The 21493-nt window shown below is 40.1% G+C and overlaps 1 protein-coding gene across 3 annotated transcripts in view; it reads right to left on the bottom strand.

Annotated features, from left to right (window-relative positions):
- The window catches only part of TBC1D5 (TBC1 domain family member 5), a 570856-nt gene that overhangs the window by 219355 nt on the left and 330008 nt on the right, over nucleotides 1-21493 (bottom strand). For all 3 annotated transcript variants that reach the window (XM_045297525.1, XM_045297524.1, XM_045297526.1), the window contains one exon: nucleotides 7006-7108. In XM_045297525.1, the coding sequence (XP_045153460.1) occupies nucleotides 7006-7108 (103 nt within the window). The remainder of the gene's footprint in view (nucleotides 1-7005; nucleotides 7109-21493) is intronic.

Raw genomic sequence — 21493 nt, 5'->3', positions numbered from 1 at the left:
GTCTTATCTAGATAGACATGCAGAGATAATAATTAGCACAAAAACAAGGTAGAGCAAAACAACAAAAGAAAACCAAAACACCAAACAAAAGAAAGAAAAGCCTATAATAGTTCCAGGTGTGTTTGTTGACCTTTCGGAGTATTTTCTGGCAAGTCTGATATGATGCCAAGCTCTGGCCCCCAAGTCTATTTTTGGAATCCCCTGGGGACTTCATTGCTTTGCTCCCCTTGCTGCTCTGTTGCACGCCCTTAGTGTTTTGCCCCAGTGTGGTCGAGTCAGATTGGGCACAATTCCCACACTGTGCCTCCAGTATTGTCCCTTTTAGCGATATGGGTCAGTAAGGGACATCTTGTCTCATGGTGGGGGCTGGCCCTAAGGTCCTCTCTGTGCATAGGCTGCTCTGAGCAGGAATAGTGTCCTCGGGGCTTTCTGGGCACAGACAGTGTTCTTTCTGCTCTTATTTGTAAGGTTTTCAGTTAATTTTTCAGAAGTGAGCACCCCTGCCCTTTTCCTAGTGAAGTTCCATTGAAACCTATTTATCTTAGATGACCCTGCTGGTACTTGGGATACTGGTAGCATAGATTCCAGCATCACAACTCAAGTCACCACAGTATGAAAAACTGTCAGAGGAGTGGGATTTCGGAACAGAGTCTTACAAATATAGTAAACTGCTCAAATGCAGTATTTCATAGATTATACAAATGTTAATAACAAAATGATTTTATGAAGTCTTTCTAGATCTAATTATATTATTAGTCATGGAATTACTAGTAACGGAAAACCTTTTAAGAATTTCTCCTTTTCTTCTAATTATTACTTTATTCCCAAAAGTTACTGATATATATCCACAAATATTAATTACCACAACAATTTAGGTAAAATACCACAAAATTTGACAAAATCCTCATCTCTAACAACACCAGCAGCACTGACAGTAGTAACACAAACTTACAGTCATCATTAGACAACTTGTCATTGTCATTGGGGAATAATATCAGCTCTGATTAGAGTATATTAGAAGGTTCAAAAAGTAAAGAGCATAAAGATTCAGCCTTGTAGGCATACTGATACGCAGAAACTGGGCTTATGAAAAATGTCTATAATTACAATTAACTACAAGAAAAGTTTTACAAAAAATAATAAATTTTTAATGAACTACTGCACAAATATTTTATAAACAGTCCAGGTTTGGTGTCAACCTTTCTGACAGTGTTATTCAGGGAAGTCTGCGGCCTCTGCACCGCTCTAAGTGACACCACTGCTGCGGTTCAATCTTCTCCTGTCTGGTAGTAATTTAAATTTAGACATGAGAAATAAATATGTTGTCTGCTGCATTTTCTCTCTACAAGAGTTACACTAGACAAACTTATAAAACAGTCACCATTTACTGAATATCCTATTTCTCCTAAGAGATCTAAAATATCATCTTTACCAGAAATGATATACTTAGCTTATACCTTTTATCTGGCTTTTATGGTTATATCATTCGTTTCTATATTCTTAAGCAGCACTGTACTATTTTAATGGCATGAGTTTTAAAATGTTCTAATTTCTGGTAGTAAAAACACTTCATGTATTTCCTACTCTGTTTTAGTATTTTCCCCCCAAAATTTTTGGCCTACTTGAACTCATTTTTCACCATGTGATCTTTTGTACAATTTAGTTACATAAAATGCTAGGGAAAACACCGTATTTTCTATTGGTATTGCATTCACATATGTAGATTAACTTGAAGAGAATCAATATTTTTAAGAACACTGAAGTTTACAATGAAAAAAAAAACAAACCCTATAGAACTGCATACTTCTATGTAGGTCCACTGCTAGATGTTCTTGCTGCTGATGGGATCTTTTGAATGGAGTGCTCCATCTATCTCTCACTATAGTTTCTAACTAATCTGGCTGATTTATAGGAAAGAGTATACATACAGTCTACCTGCATCCAACACCCCCAGACCCCTTTCCTTTAGTGTTTTCTTCTCTCCAGTTCTACAATACTCCTCACTCGAAATTCTCTATTTGTTAATGCCTTGCTTGTCATTCATTCAGTCAGCCTAGAAATAAAGTCAGCCTATGGTGGGGGGTAGGGACCAGAGACACAAAGGTGAATGAGACAGAAAAGTTCCTAAAATGTATGGAGCTTGCAGTCTCAAAGAAGACATTATATTTGTATACTGAAATTATATTTATATATTGCCATTAAATGATGCATAGGTATGTATATGTGTATGTAAAGCAAGTGATGGAGTGAGAGAGAAGGTATGGGTAATGCATTTCAGCTCTATCACCTCCCATAGGATCAGCATATAGAATATACTCACTACATGCTGACTGAATGAATAGCTACCACTGAAGATATTAACAACACATCGATCAAAATCAAACAAAATACGAAAAAAAGAAAAATGAGTAACACTAAATCTTATTTCAATTTTTTTCAAATCACTAATAATGGAAACTCAGAGTCCCCTGAACACTGCAGAATGGACAGTGATGACAACTTTCGACAAGTCCAGCTTTAATTTGTAGCTAAACTAGAAAAAGCTTAAAAAAAAATAGATTTGAAAGAGATTTGGTTTTCACTCTCATTTCTAGACTAGTAACACATGATTAATAAATATCAGTAGTAAGCATGTAGTCTTCATTAAAGGAAAATAAAAATTATTCACAGAATGATGATAAATTCAGTATGCTAAAAATGAGACCAAGTGTAATTTAAAAACATGTAGTGTCAACATATTTCTTAGTTCTCCAAATACATCTTTTGCTTCCCTCTACGCTGTCAGCTTTTCTGCTTGCTTACAGCCTTTCTCCCTGCTGGAGAGTTAGTAGTCACTGCACTCCACACCCGTGCCAGCTGAAAATGAAGGTAACGAAGTTTTCTTCATCAACAGCCTGTAGGCTCACAAAATTGAACCTGTTCTTTTATCTGCCTGTGTTCATTTAGCCCACCAAGCAGTCTTTATTAAAGCTGAGGCATCAGGCAGTCAAAGTTCATTAATACCATTTATATAATCTCTGCAGTTTCAATTAACTCAGCAAGACATTCTACTACATGATAACAGTCTCATTAATTCAATAAAATCCCATAACTATTAACAATATGGTCGATGTTAAACGGGGTGTCACCTAGTACAAAATAATAGCTTTAACAGCTTGTGATGAAACTCAAGGTTTTTTTTTTTTCTTTCTTAAATTTGATCCAGCTAAATATTCAGTACTTTTACAGCAAGGTATTATTTTTCTGTAATGGAGCTGCAGGATTGCAAACGTGTGCAGGGGGTAATTACGTCTTTTTATGTGACACCTAGGAGAAGGTAAATATAACTTACCAAATCATTGACAGGTCTCGTCTAAATGATCAAAAACTTCTTTCATATTCCTGCCCACTTGTCCTATGCAATGGCTCACAAACCTCACAAAGGTTGGAGCTGTGTACTTTCCATTTTTGTTTCTTGCTGATAAAGATGGTTATAAGACTCCGTTATCTAGACTTTTCCTTCTCTATAGAGGAATGTACAAGAGGATACTTTTATTGATGATTCATTCTCATTCTATCCTTTTCTGCAAGGTCTTTCTAAGTAGTTGAAGGAGAAGTTGAGACAAAGAAGGAACAGGGCTGACGAGACCCAGCCGTGGGGAGCGGGAAGCAGACACAGGGACTTGGACCCGCGGTGAGCACACGTGCTCTCAGCTCCTGAATTCACTAGTGGTGCAGAACCACATGCCCCCCCAGCCTTCTTGCTCTATCTTTGAATAACATTTAACCACTAAGTCCCTTAAAGAGAGTTCTCCTGGTAATTGTTTCTAAAGGAATTATACACTGATTAAGGATTTTTGTTTTTACCTCCCAGAATTTGTTAAGGGGACTTGAGAGGTATGGGAGAGATTGTTTGATTTTATAGCTCAGGGGGTTGGAAGAGCCGATGATCCTTTCTCACACAACAATTGAAAAGTTACAGGGAGCAAATCATGAATGAGATGGGGGAGGGAGCACTAGAATGGAGTGTGATGATGCATAGAGAACTCTTTTTAAAAGAAATTTAACTATGGAAGTGTGCGATAAATGTGAATTTTAATAAAATTTGAATAAAGCCACTAAAAATTATTCGAGAGCCATAACTGTATTTTCACAAATAAGGAAGATTGAAAGCAAACTATGGCAGTTTTGGTTTCATTTTTAATTTTACTTCAGAGCCACATGTATATACCGCGAGAGCTGTAGAAGGCTCGCGAGCCACAGTCAGCCGCCCTCTTATAGGCTAACGTGTTGCAAAGGCTTTTCCTATTTTGAGATTATATAAATACAAAAACGCTCCTAAATTTTCCTTTAGCACATTACATATATTTATTTTTATCTCGATAGCTTTATACATGAGATTTCTTTTCAAATAAGGGTATAAATTATTTTTACTAGATGGCCAAATATGCCAGATATGCCAAATCAGTATCATTTTTCCATTGAATTAAAACATCACCTTTTGATCTTATATACATACAAGTGGGCTGTTTTCATCTCTTATGATCTATTTGCTCATTCCCATGCTTGTCATATTGATCACAGAACCTTTAAACACAGTTCAGTAGCACTCTTTGCCATTCTTTCCTTCCCTATATTATGTGACAACTCCAGCAAACTTTAATGATGATTAGGATGGCAACAATAATAGTTACAAATACCAAGATCAGTACGTGGTGAACACGATGCATTCTTAACCCTATATGGTAAACGCTACAGTCTCCTCACAGATGACAAAACTCAGGATTAGGAGACTCTAGTAATTTACTCAAGATTATGCAGCTAGTAAATGGTGGAGCTGAGACTTAACTAGAGGGAATTTCAGTCCAGAATTAGGATTCAGCTATGTTATGGGGCCCTAGTGGTATAGTGGTTATAAATTGGGCTGCTAACTTCAAGATCAGCAGTTCAAAGCCATCAGCTGCTGCAAGAGAGAATGAGGGGGCTTTCTACTGTAGAGTTATAGTCTCTGCAATTGTGGGAGATAAACTTAAAATGTCTTATTTGATCTCCCCTTTGACTCATTTAAAAGTGGTTTTAATTTAAAAAAGCAAAGCACAGGGGAAACAGGAGGATTAAGCCTCTGTTGAATCCCCTCTGCCCATGGTGCAGGGGCATGGAAGAGCCCTATGGTCATGCAGAGTGCATTAAGAAAGTGGATTATGGCAGATGTAAGGAAACTTTTTTACTGCCATTACACTCAGGGGAAACCATTTTGGCATGAAATTAAAATAATCGTGTCTACTTAAAAAACAATCGATTTATGAGTCCAAAAGCTCAACATTTACTCCAAAACAAAGGTGAGAAGTAGGAAGGAGGAATAATATAGGTCAATAAAAGCGGAACTCACAAGAATGAGGTCATCGTGTGAATATTGTAATCAATGTAAAGGAATAATTTGTATAAAAATGTTACAAACAGGAACTCTAATTTGCTCTGTAAATATTTATCTGAAGCACAAGGTTTAAAATAACACAAACCCACACCCACAACCTATTTTTAAGAAGGATCCATCCCCCAAAGAAAAATTGAAAACCCCAAATCGTCAACAGTAACAAAACAGACACAAGTAAAATGCCTCACTGCATTCGCATAGGAAAAATATATTTAGGTTTTGATTTGTAAAGGATTAATATTTTTAGTTTCCCATTCAACTCCTGTGTGTTATCCTTCAGTGAAATTTATCATTTTCTTCACAGAGTTGCTCTGTGTTTCTTGTTAAATGTATTGTCAGACGTTTTCATTTGGATTGCCGCTATGAGCAGAATTTTTCTGTTTCCAATTCTAAAGGTTAATGTCAACAATTAATATAAAACATAGACTAATATGAAAATTAAGGTTAAAAATCAGTTCCCTCCGGTAGTCTCTGTATACAAAAATAGCAAATTATTTCAGTTAATTATACTTGGACTTTGTTTACTCTCTTAGGTCTACTTTATTTCAAATGCAGTATGTTGCTTTTACTATCTAGGAAGTTTTAAAAATATAAAGTACTAGTAAGTCCTCCCGGATGAATGTTAGGCTGACAACTGGTACTTTATGTCATGTAAATTTGCCCTCACCTTGAAGCGCACAGCCAATTCTACGCCACTATTACCTTCCCTTGCTCATGTGCAGGTTTTACATTACTGAGAAGGCCCGGAGCCTTTCCCTGCACTAAACTAAGGCTGTATAAGAATTGTATACACCTGTTCTGACTTACCTGCAAATTCGACTTAAAGACTATCCCAGAGCAGTTCTCATTCACAGTTTCTCATAGATTCAAGGGAAGTTAAGTGGTCAGCAGCTGGGTGTGTAATTTTAATTGTTAGACAATTCATGAATTCTGTTTTAATTTCCACCTATATACGTTTGGAGAAACACATAAAAATATCCAACCATATCTACTTTTATAGGAACATCATCCCCTTAAGTAGAAAACCTGGATACATTCTGTATTAATAATTTACATGTTAATGAAAATGCATAATCCAACACAATCTGCTTTGCTTTAGTAATGGGATGAGTCAAACAAAAGGGTCACAAGGAAACCAAGTGAGAATTTCAGACATTTTCTGATGTCCCAGCCACTTTCGGAAGTTCTAGTGATGACAAAGAGTTATAGGAGACTTGATTGGGTTACATGGCCTTTCACTTATTTATAAAAGCTGTACTTAGAAACCATATTTATACCTATAACTCTACAAAGTTTTATTACTAGATTGGCTTTAAAGAGGCTGTTTATAAACAAACTCCCAAAAGTTGAAAGAAAAGATTGAACAGCCTTATAGAAGACAATTTGGTGGAATGTCTTATAATGAGGAGGCAGCATATGTGCTTCAATGAGCTTGCTTTTCTCACTATGCAGCAGACAAGCAAGTCTTTGATTGCTTTACCATTATGATACAACTCTGGATACAATAAAGGCTACATTATTGCGCTATCATTTGTCAAGCTGTATAGAAAACTTTGAGTCAATGGATGCCACCTGTACGATATTTTCATTACCTGTTTATAAAGCAACTGTTCGTTTTCTCTGGCATAACAGAAAAGAACATCTGTAAGAATTTTTCTCACATTTTCTTGTTGAAAAAACTGCATTTCAGGAAACCTGGAAAGGGGGTGGGTGGAAATAAAGAAAACACAGGATTGAAAAAGACTAGCACAGTGTCACGGCTCATCCTCAAACTCTCATCTCTGAGACGCCTCCAGGGGCGGCTTTCAGGTTTCAGGACGAGTCTGGCTTGTCAGGCACTGCATGGCACTGGCTAGCCTGTGCGGCCCTTGTTCCTGGTAGGGCAGTGGGAGGTGGGCAGTCATGAAAGCAAAGAGTACATCATGAAAAGAGACAATGCCCTCTAATACCTAGGCATCCCAAATGCCTTCACAGTCCTAAAGTCACCCTGTGTCCCAAACCCAACATCTGTTTATTTATCGCATAGCTAATGATGAGCCCCCCACGGGGGAGAGGGGCTTGTTTGGTTTTAGCCCAGGTGATCCTTAAGACCAGTGGTTCTCAACCTGTGGGTCATGACCCCTTTGGGGGGGGAGGCGAATGACCCTTTCACAGGGGTCGCCCGATTCTTAACAGTAGCAAAATGACAAGTGATGAAGTAGCAATGAAAATAATCTTATGGTTGGGAGGTCACCACGACATGAGGAACTGTGTGAAAGGGTTGCGGCCTGAGGAAGGTTGAGAACCGCTGCTTAAGACTGAAATGTAGTCTCTAAGCATCAACTTTTCAAGTCTCCATTATCACACTTTTTCTTTTTTTTCCTGGCAATGAACATGTAGATTTTCATTATTATACATGACCATGCTGTCAGTTGATTAAAATGTAGGCTTCAAATAGCACAGAAGTTAGTCAGCATTGGTGAAATGCTCTCTGGATGAAAAAGCCCACCACTTCCTTTGAGGTAATAGAAAAAGGGCTGAGTATCCTTTTACAGTTACTAAGAGAAACTTAAAAAACTGCTTATAAGACAAGGGTGGGGGAGTGAGGGGGGAAAAATGAGCTGATACCAAGGGCTCAAGTAGAAAGAAAATGTTTTGAAAATGATGATGGCAACATATGTACAAATGTGCTTGACACAATGGATGGATGGATGGATTGTGATGAGAGCTGTAAGAGACCCTAATAAAAGTATTTAATAAAAATAAAAAAAATAAAAGAGTAAAACAAGAATATGTCATTACCATGAGACAAAGAGCAAACAGAGAGGCTGCAGAGAAGAATGTCGTGGAGAACTGAGCCGACTGGGTCCAACACAGGGAGGTCTGAAAAGAAGTGTACGGAGAAGAGGAACAAGCACCACCACGAGGAAGGGTAACCAGGCCAGAACGAAGGACACAAAGGCACTGAGTATTTCCCATGTGCAAATGAGTATTCGCACAAGGAAGGGAGAATTCCATCAAGCACACTGGCAGGTGGAGGCAGAAGGATGTGCGAAGCAAAGGTGAGGCCCATCTGGAGTGAGCTCTGAATCCTGAAGTTGCCACTGAGGCAGGGCACCAGCGACTGCTTTAGAACAGAGAAACAACAAAGAAAAGAGCAGAGCCTGGTGGGAGCTGGACCAGGTGTGTGGCTGTGGTTTACACCACCAGCGGCTCCATGGGAGAGAGAGGAGGCTGTCTGCTCCAGAAAAGATTTAGTCACTGCGAATCAGAATCAATAGGCTAGCAGGGCGATGGGCATCTGGTCTTGTTCCAAGAATAAAGCAGCAGTGGTGGCACGATGGTTACGTGATCGGTTGACCATCAGAAGCGGGGAAGCTTGAACCCACCGGCTGCTCTGTGGGAGAAGGAGACTGTCGTCTGCTCCCTCAAGGGTTAGAGCCTTGGGAAGCCTACAGGGGCAGTTCTACTTTGTCCTGTAGGGTCCCTCTGAGTCAGATTTGACTCAGTAGCAGTGGGTCAGTCAGAAGCAGGCATTTTGTACCAAGTACTTACAAGTGACTAACAACGAGCATTCACTGTGTCCTTCGTATGTTCTCCACTACTGTGTTTTGCAAGCTATTTCTAAGTTGCTCTCTGTCATGTAGGGTCACTATGAGCTGGAATGGACTCAATAGCCCTGGTGTGGTTTTGGTTTAAGTGGGCATCAGCCTAGCAGATTATGTAAGAGAAGGGAATAGTGGGCATTATAATAACAGAGTGAAGTGGGGGTAGGGGAGGGATTACAATGGAGTCTAATCACTTGTGTTCAAATCCTTGTTGTCTAATTTCTAGATGCTTACCTTGAGCACATGATTACTTAACTGCCTCATGTGAATGTCAGAGTAACAACCCTGACCTACCAATCATGCTGAGATCGTGTGAAAAGCACCAAAAGCAGGCACTGTTATTGTCGTTGCCTGGTCCTGTGCCATCCTCACAATTAAGTTTGAGCCCATTGTCACACCCATGGTGTCTCTCCATCCCACTGAGTAACTTACTCTTTTTTTTGCTGAACCCCTGCTTTACCAAGCATGATATCCTTACCCACAGACTGGTTCATCCTGATAACATGCCCAGCATATGTGAGATGAAGTCTTCTAAGGCACATCAGGGCTGTATTTCTTTCAGGACAGATTTCTTTTCTGGAAGTCCACGGTACTTTCTATATTCTCCACCAACATCATAATTCAACTTCATCAATTCTTCCATAGGCTTCTTTATTCATTGTCTAACTTTCAAATGCATAGGAGGCAGCTGAAAACATCACAACTTGGGTCCTGCATGCCTTCACCTGAAAAGTGCTATCTTTGCTTTTAACACTTTGAAGAGGTCCTGTGCAGATCTGCCCCTATTGCAGTGCATCTTGATTTTTTTTTTTCTCAATTGCGGTTTCCATGAGCACTGATTATGGATCCAAGCAAAATGAAATCTTTGATAACTTCAATCTTCTCTCTGCTTATCATAATGCTATCATTTTTCAAGTTGTAAGGATTCTTGTTTTCATTACACTGAGTTGCAATTCAGACTGAAGGCTGCAGTCTTTGATTTTCAACATCAAGAGCTTCAGGTCCTCCTCCCTTTAAATACAAAGGGTGTGCCATCTGTATATCACAGGCTGTTAACAAGCCTTCTTCCAGTCCTGGTGCCACATTCTTCTTCATATAGGACAGCTTCTCTGAATGAGCACATGTTCTGGAATCCCCATTCTCTGGGATGTTCTCTGTCATTTGGGATGAACCACCCAGTTGAGTACATTTGCAAAATCAGTAAAACACAAGTACACAATTCTCTGGTGTTCTCTGATTTTGTCCAAGATCTATATGATGGCAGAAATTATATACTTTGTTCCACACTCCCTTCTGAATCCGGCAAGAATTTCTGACAGTTCCTAGCTGATTTATTACTGTAGTCATTTTTAAGTTATGTTCAGTAAAATTTTACCTGCATGTGATATCAATGATATTGTTCTAGAATTTGAGCATTCTGTTGGGTCACCTTCCTTTGGAACGGGCCAAAATATAATCTCTTCCAGTCCACTGGCCAGGCAGTTGTCCTCTATAAATTTCTTGGCACACAGTAGTGTTTCCTGTGAATCATCAGGTTGTTGAAACATGTCAAGTCGTAGTCTGTAAATGTATGGAACTTTATTTTGTGCTAATATCTTCAGTGCACCTTGGAATTGTTCCTTTAGTACCATTGGTGCTTGATCATATGTTACCTTTGGAAATGGCTGAACACGAACCAATTGTGTTTGGTAAAGTGACTGTGTGGATCCCGTTAGTTCTTCTGTTGTTGCTTCCTGCATGGACAATATTTTGCCCGGGGACTCCTTCAGTGTTGCCCCAGGCTTGACTGTTTTTCTTCAGTTCTCTGAACTTGAGATAATGCTGCATGTGTTCGTCCTTCCTGGCTTCCCAATGCCAAGTCTTTGTGCGAGCAGTAGATAATCAGTGGCAGACACCATATTGGCCTTTGGGTATTGGTAGTTGTATGGATTAGAACTGTGGCTTTAGAACCACAAAACAAGGGCATGGAGAGATAGGGCATTCTCCAAACAGAAGCGTTCTCCTGGATTTTTTTTTCTTTCAGCACAATAATCATTGCTTCACTTTTTTCTAGCGAGCAAAGTCTATTTTATGTTTCATCCTGGTCCTTATCTGGCTCTCTCTGGGAGACAAAACTTTCTCCATTTCAGGACAGATTTCTGGGTGAACTTTGCTAGGGACTGATGGAGCATCCCTTTTCTGGTCCTAGTTTTAAAAGTTTAGTAACTCTTTTATCTTCCTCTGTTCTTTGACATTTTGTTTGAAAGTGCTTTTGGTGAACCTAGTGTTCCTAGATTTACTTCTGTGATCTTTTCTGTAGCTGCAAGTAGGTTTTAATTTTTGGCACATGTGTGTGGGGGGTGGGGGTGACGGGAGGGGGTGTCCAATAATAAACCAAAGGTCTGAGAAACTTCATTTCATATCTCTGTAAACCTCTCAATGGGACCACCTCCCTACCCAACCATGCAAGTGACCGCAGGGGTGGCATAAGCTCCTAAACAAGAGAAACACTTATCTGGAGGGAGACTCAGAGCAAACATGATACAGGCATGAAAGAATTTCCAGAACAATGCCAAATGCATTGGAGAGGAAACACAGAAACTTTTTTTTTTTTAACACAGAAACTTTTAAAATGATTTATTTGGAACAAATAATGTTGCTAAAGTCATAAGAAAGCCAAATATTCCAAATTAGTGATATGTAATTAATCAAAACAAATTACTACAGAGAGAATTCTCAGGAAAACATAGTCATTAAGTTATGAATAGAATTATTAACTTTGAGGTGAAAATTCTCCCCTATTTCTTCATACATATGATTCACATGAAGCTCTGTCTTTACGTCTCAGGCCAAGATGTATCTTTCTGGTTTCATAGGGTGGCAAAGAGTCAGAATGAAGTTCCCAGCATTCGGTTTTAGGTTTTTCTTAATTGCTCGTTAGAATATTCTATGGACACTGGCCCAGCCAAATTCTGTGTAGTTGTTGAAATCTGAATGGCCCATGAGAGAAAGGACTAAATATGGCTGCATTCAGTTTGCCAACAAATACCTATGAACCATAGAGTATGAGTTTAATATTTAACTACTGCAAATGTAAATTATATTACATACCAATTCCTGGTTTCATTTACATGCGCACCAACCATTTGTAAAATTAAAAACCAGAGATCTACAGGAATTAAATTGCAGGTAGATAATTTAGATTATCCACTTTTAGCAAATACCCAATCAACTGAAAATGTGTATTAGGAAAGTGTAACATAGCTGCAACATCAGCACCCGGTCTATGTGTCTACTCCACAATGCTCGAGTGCCAATTTGTGAAGTTTCACGATACCCTCCTTTTTAGAAAAGGACAATTTGCCCTCTAAATTCTGATGAAGAATCCATAGCATCGCTAAGTAAGGTAGAGAGATACAGGGACATTTTAAAACCGAAGTAGTGGTTTCTGCCATGTTAGAAGGTGGGAAAGCAAGTGAAGTTCAGAGATGTCAGTGGAAAGAGTGTTTGAAGACTGAAAGGTTCAGGACACGGAAGCACAGAGAGATTCATGACAGTCCCAATGCATCTGCGTAGGTAGGGGAGCAGCAGCACATTCCACACTGCTCTCTGAGCACACGCGTGTCGGCGAGGTATCTCAGACGCTGGTGCTGCTGTGTGCCACCGAGTAACTCCCGGCTCAGGTAACAGGGAGGGAAATGCTGAGAAGCCTTGCCTTATTCTCATATTGGCCAGTCTATGTAATCCATGTGATTTTTAGTGGCTCTTTTTTGAAAGTAAATTGCGGGCCTTTCTTCTTGGTTTACCCAATGAGCTGTGCTCAGTGCCATTCCAACATACATATATATATCTCCACGCCCGAGGAGTGGTGCTTGTGCATCAAGTGCACTGGACATTTAGCAACAGCCCCTTCTGCACAGAAGGGCAGCAGTGAGCATGACACTCATGGAAGTGCAGTTTCATGATATGGAGGTGCAATGAAGAATCTAGGTTGTAAGGTTGATGAATCTACCTGAACAATAAATTTCCTAGAATACTTGATTGCCATGTTATCAGATTTCAACGCAGAGCACATTATATCCATTTAAAAACAAACAAAAGCCAACTGCCCTCAAGCCATTTCTGACTAACAGACACCCTAGCAAGACAGGGTGGGATTGCTCTGGAGGGTTTCTGAGGCTGTCAATGTGTAGGGGAGATGAAGGCCTCCTCTTTCTCCCTTGGAGCAGTTGGTGGGTTCCAACTGCTGGCCTTTGTCTTATACCTATAGAATCAGGGATGAAAAGTGATTAAAGTATGGTGAGTGGTATTTCTAGGAACAGTAGTAATCTACTCTTGATTGTGTTTACATTTCAGCATAGCTTCCTTGCTGTTCATCAGGCTTTGAAAGATTTTTTAAAAACAACCTGCCAACTAGTCTTAATCCAGGTCAGGAAAAGTAATCTAACCATCAGTCTAACCCAAATACCACTGGAAAGGAAAATCTTCCCTAAAAACAATAACAAAAATCGCTGAACACAGATGCAAAACAGATTCAACCATTTTAAAGGTTTGGAAAGTCAATATTAACTCTACAATCACTAACAACCCCCCCCCCCAACCCCCCCCCCCCCACCCCAACCACAAACTCCAAAACTAAACAGGCAGGGAAAAAAGAATGAAAACTGTAGACATGCATAACTCATTCATGCAAAACATCTGATAGGACAGTACACTGGTGGGAGGAGAGGGATCATCACACTACATATGGACTGAAGACAAATTTTGTTATCAGAAAATAAAACTTCAAAAGAAGTTAATTTTTCAATTAGAAAATAAAACTGGGTGGGAAATAGTTAGCAGTGAGACTCTGAAAACAAATGAATAGCAAAGAGAGCATAATATTAAAGTATTCCTTAATGAAAGTTCGTCTAAAATAGTCTACAATTCTTAACCGATGGAGGAAAAACCCCGATATCTCAGTTCTGACTTTATTAGCTCATATTTAACATAGAGCAGTTCTCAAAATATTTGGTACTTAGATTTTTGACGATTTTACACAGTGCGAAACAACATAGTATAAAACAGTATCAAAGAAGTTTGATGGATGTTATATTTTGTGTCTTGAGATAAAAGTAGAAAATATAGTTTTCATTTAAAAATGTAAAACTTATGGGAAATTCAAATATTTATAAATAACAGTGAACCTGAATATATCTATCACACAGCTTCATAGTTACCTGTTCTTGTTTTATATATACTCTCCTACTCACTTGCTCCATTTTGAGGCCAATACCAGATATATCGACATTAATAAAAATAGGTTATGTACTTCCAAAAGATAACCAGCCAACTGCCATCAAATCAACTCAGGCTTGTGGCGACCCCTGTGTGTGGGAGCAGCCAGGTGATCCATAAGGTGTTTCAGTGGCTGAGTTTGGGAAGTACACTGACAGGGCTTCCTTCACAGGTGCCTTGTGTGGGCTCAAACCTCTAATTTGTTTACTGAACTTAAGGACTAGTTTCTCATGAATAAAATGTGGCACAAGTGATGCTGTCTCTCTGGACACATATTGGTGGAAGCTGACCAAGCTGTGAGGAAACCAAGCGGCTCCATGGGAAGGCCATGGGTGGCCATTCCTCCCATTGCCCAGAGGGTTGGGATGACAGATCACTATCGACAGGCAAGCAAGCTTTTAGATGGTTCAGTGTCCAGTCTTCAACTGCTCTATCCGATACCACTTGGAAGAGAGCTGTCCCAGTGCAGATTCATCACTAACCTCAGCTCTGTTGGTGTAGGCTTTGAGGTGTTTGCAATGTAGTAATAACCAAAATAGTTGGTGGGGCGCACTTCCTTTGGGAGGCACCGAATGTTTGTCGCTTGCATGTATCCTTGTGAACCCACCCACCACTGATGACCATTGCCTTGGACCTATCATTTCATTAAGCCCCAACCCAAACCCATTGCCGTCTGAGTCACAGCAACGCTATAGGTCGGATTCAAACTGGTCCACAGGCTTCCCAAAAGCGTGTTCTTGGTGCAAGCCCACTGCCACACCTTCCCTCCACCAAGTGGCTGATGGGCTCGAACTGTGGACTTCTGGGTTAGCAGCCGAGTGCTTTAACTACTGCCAATTCACTCACTGCCAACGAGTCAATTCTGACTCAGACTGACCCAATAAGGCAGGGTAGAACTGCCTGTGTGAGTTTCCGAGAACTATCGCCAACAGGGCCCCTTTATTAATTCATTCGATGTCATAAAATGGTAATACTCTCATTTTACCATTCCTTTTCTTGCTTGTGTATAGGAAAAACTTCCCTCCTTTAATGAGTTGGTTATCCTGAGAAAAAGTTCACTGTAACTGAAAAAAAAAATTCCTGATTTCTATTACATTTGATTCATAGGTACTTGAGGTGGACATTTCATTACACCAAGATCTATCATGAACAGAATAACTACTCATTCTGTCAAAACACAAACAAACAAACAAACAAAACTAGTTTCTGACAATACAATGATTCTGTCTGCATTTTGGCTACCTTCTCCCATTAGTGTCATGTATGGAAATGAATTGGATGGAGGGGAATGAAAGGGAATTAAAGACTGCCTTTAAAACACCAACAACCAAGGCCCCAGGTTGCTAATGGGAGTCAATGGAATGACGTGCAACAGGGCAGACAGACAATAAAGGCAGGCCTGGAAAATACCCGGGCTGTGTGGAATGAACAGTTTTTCAGACAACAAAGAGACAGAAGGAATATTTCCTAAGCCAGAAAAGGGTTAAGGAAAAAAAAAAAAAGAAATGATAAAGGGCTTTGTCACTGCATTTAGTACATAATTAGGTAATTAGAAGTATTAAAACAGACAAAGCATTGGGCCCGGATGAATTACTGAAGATGCAAGTATTCAATAAGGTGCCTCAAGGGAGAAAACGAAAGCCCTTGGTGCGGGTTTATAATCATGTGGCAGGACACAGAAGCAGAGCGGACGTGAAGGAACAATAACGGATGCTATGCCCATACTTCAAAAACGGAAAATCAAAACAAGCACTCATCCAAAATTTAAAATGAGCTGATGAAAACTCCCTAGAATACTATTAAACACCAAAATAACTATAACACCTTACTGTGGTTTATTGTTTTATTAAAGGAAAACTGAAAATTAAGCCAAATACCATGGAGAGGAATAATTTGATACAGAATGAAAATAGGCCGACCGAAAACCCTTTTCTTTTCCTGTGCACAATTCTGGATGATGATTTCCCTATTTGCTCTTGCTCACCCAACCCTGTGTTCCCTTCTTTCTGGGCACACAGTTCGAGTTAATTTCCCCTTGTTCTTTTTTATCTAGTTGTGGTCATCTGAAGCGTGATAGCCAACAGAATGAGATCAGGTGTGCAGCGTGATCACAAAACGTCCTCAGCCAGGTCCTACACAAACCAGCTGGACAGGATCACGGGGAGACCTGGGAAGCAGCATTTAGACTGCGGTGGTTTAAAAAATATGTCTGCAAATTACTTAGCACACCTCCCTCGAGGTCATGACATAAAAACAGCACAGCTTCTCTCTAGCGCCCTTTCTCTCTTGGATCACTCGTCATGCCAGAAGCGACCACTGGAGGCCGACACTTAAGCCGCCTGTGAAGAGGTCTCTGTGGAGAGGGGACAGTGAAGCCCTACTAACGTGTCCAGAGGACAGCAGGCAGAGTCCAGGCCACACCTAACTGCAACCTCCTCATGAGAGACACCCAAGCCAGACCTCCCAACTCAGCTGCTCTGATTCTAGGTCAACAGCAACAAGGAAATAATAAATGATTACTGCCCCAAGTCACGACATTTCAGGGTTGATTAATACAGGTTATGCTACCTGAATTTGGAGTGCTGTTTAAAACCAAAACAAAATGTCAAATTTGGTGAAAGTGCCTATGGGCTGGATAAAAGCTGGAGGGACTTAAATCAAGGGCAGAGTCAAGAAAAGAAGGCCTTAGAATCTAAAGATGAAACCAAGAGTCTAAGGCTAAGTTCTAAGACAAGATCTAACATGATGCCACAGAGATCCTTCAGTCGGACCCACAGCCTTGAAAAAAATGAACGACCATGTCTCACATAGCCTTTGGCAGGTGAAAGTCAGGGCTGCTGCCTAACATACTCTGCCCCACCCGACCCCTGCCAAACAAAGAACTGCTCTGGCCCCAAGGCCAATACTTACAAGGTTGAGAACCCTTTCATTAACTTACACAAACAGAGCAAACCCATCATCTCTTGATTTGGTTCCTAGCTCTTTCTATGACAGATCTGAGACAGGCGACTCATTTCTGTTTGCAACCCATTTGCTTCACAGAGAATTGTGCACACAGAAGGTACGCAATAGATGTTTCTTTTGTTAAATTGAAGAAGTGTGACATCTAGGCAAACAAGATGAGCATAAAATAGAGGTTAATAGATTTAAATGATAATACACTGATTTTTAGGTGCCATTTCACTTCAGCTACAAACAACTTACATTTGCTAACTCAAGTAATATTATTTTTGAACTTCAGCCTTCCACTTTTATACAGTGAACAAAAAGAGTGCCAGCTACAGGGATGACACTCATTTTGGTGCCCAGGAACTGGGCAACATGACATAAAACCTAAAACTCGAGCATCAGGACAACCTGGTAGATAAAACAGACATTTTACAGAAATGCCAGAGGAGGCATGGTGGGCCAGGGCTTATGGGGCTGAAGGTCCCTAGTTGTGGCCATCAGGGTGTATGCTGAAGTTTTCCCTCTCTGATTCCAGAGCAGTGGCTCTCCTAACAAGGTCTCTGCTCTACTGCTTGTCCCCTGAATCTTTCTATTCATACCGTATAGGTAAAAAACTGTGTGTGGGGTGGGGGTGGGGGATGTAAGTAGATACAAATATATGCATGTTTTAAATGAAAGACTGCCACAACTGATCATTTAGACTGAATTTTTCATTTTCGTTTTCAACAATTAAGAAAAAAAATTTTCAAGCAGTTCAAAGCCCACATGTCCTCTAGCCCTTAGGTAACTTTCAGGTCGGTTCACTGCATGGCTTACTATTTAGCCAAAAGATAGGTAGGTCTAGAAGGGGAGCAATCACACTGGTGAGGTATACACAGTACACAACAGTCAACCCTGTAAAACCAAAGGGGCAGTATTTCTTCAAGGACAAGTTCAGAAGGGTTCGGAAAGAAGGGGGTAATGGCCACCTGGAACACAAGGAGGAAGTAGGATTAAAGATGTCACACTGTGGGGATTGGCAATGAAGGAAATGAAATGAAATGCCTGTGAATTGTTGAATGTAAAACTCATGATCTGCTCTGTCAACCTTCACCCAATTCACAGAAGATTTTTTTTTTTAAAGGCAGTGCAATGTATTTACCCTTGACATATCAATGCGGTAAACATGGCAAATTGGCGTGAAAGGTCTTAAAAGATTGTCTTACAGCACTCCAGTAGCAAGTGAAATCAAGAGAGGCTATCACTTTACTGCTCACCAAACTTTACTTCTTAACCTTCTCATGTCCTTATGAGAATGCACAACTATAAAAAGTGCCGAAGACAAAGCGAGCGAGCATAAGAACATCTGGTCTATTTAAAGTGGAAAGGATCTCAAAAGCATAACCCCGACGGCTCCGTAGCTTGAGGTGACATCAACTGTGCCGCCGCGCCAAGCACGGCTGCTGCCCCACTCCTGCCGGGGACCATCAGAGCACCCACCTGTTCGCTCTGCAGCAGGTGCACCTATGTGGGCACTCAACTGCCTCTTTGAAACAAAGTTAGAAACCAAATTTATAAATTTGGAAAAGCTGTATAGTAAGAATTGACAAGTTTGAATGAAACAGCAATAGGAGAAATGCACACTAAAACCTGAGCAATACAGGACATACCTCTCAGGGGGTTACACAAAGGTCATAGAAAAATTATATAATCTTTCAATTCTAAGTTTTTTGAAGGTCTCCTTGTATATATACACACACACAACACACATACACATATCTGCAACCATAATGAAATAATGTGTCTTTACCTTAAAAGTTGTCAAATGAGGAAGGACTACAGGCCATTTGACAGAAGAATTATTTCTTGTATTCCTGAAAATCTGTTTTTCTCCCTCTTTAATATTTAAGAAACACACACACAGGTTGCCGACAACTCTCAGAGAGCGGCTTGTGTTGTAGTTTTCGCTTTCCCGGCTGTGAACAAGTGCATATGTGAGGGCTGGTCGTGCGTGCACAAGCATGTACGTCGTCTGCATTAAATAAAATCACAACACTGAGTGCATCCACCCATGTGCGTGTGCCTGCAGTCCACCTCAAGGAGACTGAAAATATAAATACAAGCTGCTATTTTGGTGTGATCACACGAATATGGCAGCTTGTGTTTTTTTTTTTTTTTTTTCCCTTTAACATTTTAACACTGGGCAGATTGTCTGCATTAACACACACCAAAATCAATTCTGCTCTGAAATTGCCTGTAAGAGCTTCTTTCCCTGAGGAATTTTTTTAATTATTTAAATTAAAAATGGGCTAGAAGGAAACGGTGTAAAAGATACCACTGTTTAGGACATCTTAACTTTTTTAAAGTGTGAAAATCAACATTGGACTGGAGTACTGGCAGTATTGCTCCCCAAAATCCAATTATACAGGCAAGATCATCTTTCCATTACAAATATCGAACAACTTAATTCTGCAAAATCCCTTTTGTGTATCTTTGGTTTAGATAAATATTTCAAAAGTGGTCTAAATTCTACTTACACACTGCCATGTAACACGGTAATTGCATTAGACTAAAATCTGACTATATATATATATATATACATACACACACACACTATAAAGAAATCCGAAAAAACCCAGGCAGGGGGCAAAGTTATGAAAACTTACATCACCAAACACCTTGAGGAAATGAGCTGCTTGGCATAGGGGCTCGGGACCACAGTCTTGGGGGATTCCAGAGTCAATTAGCATAACACAGTCCACGAAGGCATTGTTCGGTATCCTAGTGTGCGCAGCAGCGACTGGGGCATTAAAAGCTCACAGCTCACAGCCAGCCTCCTAGAGGGCAGCTACGACCTCTCCTTGCCTGCTAGAAAGAAGAGGAATGGACACCAAAGCCCCATGGAAACAGATTGTTCAGTTTAGACAAACGGACCGAGTGAACATCATTCTTCATAACCATGAGAGAGAAGAATCAGATACCGTCCTGCTCCCATTACCAACTTCCCTGCACGGGCCCACAGGAGAAAGCCCTGGGCAGAGTGGGAAGAAAACATCAAAGAAAAGTCCCGGCTTACTGGCTGGGTAGAAGCTGGTGGAACCCTCGAGACTCTGACTCTTGGCCACTTTTCAAGTCTGAAATTGAACTCAATCTTTGCCCCACTCCACTCCCACTCAGTGTTTAGCCAAACAATAGACGGATTCATTAGGAAGACAGTTCACACTAGGAAGGCATGAACATCTTAGAGCAAAAGGACAGAATGTACCCAAGGGTAAAGTTCAAGGGTTAGGGACCACAGAGGAAACGGAAACCGCCAACGGGGAGGCAGTGGCATCAGTGGTGCCGCCACACTGTGGGACTGCAAGGAAGAGGTGACACCAACGACGGATGAACCGCTGCATCGAAACTGGTCCTCTTCTCTGCAAGTCATCCAATTCACAATAAAAAGTTTAAAAATAACCCATGGAGGCTTTTCAGAAACAGAGAAAGGAAACAAAAGCAAATATTTACCACAGGCTACATCTAAAGGTTCAATAAGAATAAGTAAAATATCTGTATCTGCATTTTACACTCTCCAAAACGATCCTCACACGAAACACTCTGTAACAGCACAGTCCACCCTCACTTCCTAGGCGCTGGGACTCGTCTATATATGAGCTGTCCAAAACAGCCGCCATTACCCGTGGAACATGGCTACTGTTAACGAAGAACTGAATTCTAAACGTGCACTCAGTTTATGAATTTAAACTTTAGTAGCGATGTATGTGGTGGCTAACAACTTAAAATTCTCCTTTTTAAAACTATAGATTAATGTTTCTTTAAGTATTATTATTAATGAATACACAAAATCTTATATGACACAATGAAAGAAAAAGTTGTGGAGACTTTCGAAGTATGATTAAATATCTACATGAGATTATATATGTGGCTCAGCCTACATGTAAAGTATAAGTTAAAGAAGCATAAAAATGAGAAAGTTGCATCTTTGAAAGTCTAACCATATCATGTAGATTTAAGGCGGTGAGAAACTAATCAACTGATAAATGAGCTGCCTGAAATGTTAACTACTAGACAGACAAGATCAAAGATTGAAGGTGATGATGAGCATATCCAATAAGCAATCAGATAACTTTTAAATACAGTCAGAGTTAAAATGATAAGTGAGATTTGGCAATAGCTTATATTATTCTGAAAATAATATACACTGTGTGTGTGTGTGTCGAGAGAGAGAGAGAGAGAGAGAGAGAGAGAGAGAAAATAGTACAAACAGTAGAATTCTTTGGCTTCTAATATGAAAAGTACATTTTAG

The sequence above is a fragment of the Echinops telfairi genome, unplaced genomic scaffold, assembly GCF_000313985.2.
Source record: "Echinops telfairi isolate 266 unplaced genomic scaffold, ASM31398v2 ScPeMD7_7420;HRSCAF=8458, whole genome shotgun sequence".
In the NCBI taxonomy this organism is placed as follows: domain Eukaryota; kingdom Metazoa; phylum Chordata; class Mammalia; order Afrosoricida; family Tenrecidae; genus Echinops; species Echinops telfairi.
The sequence above is the reverse complement of the archived record's forward strand: the minus strand, read 5'-3'. Positions and strand labels throughout refer to the sequence as shown.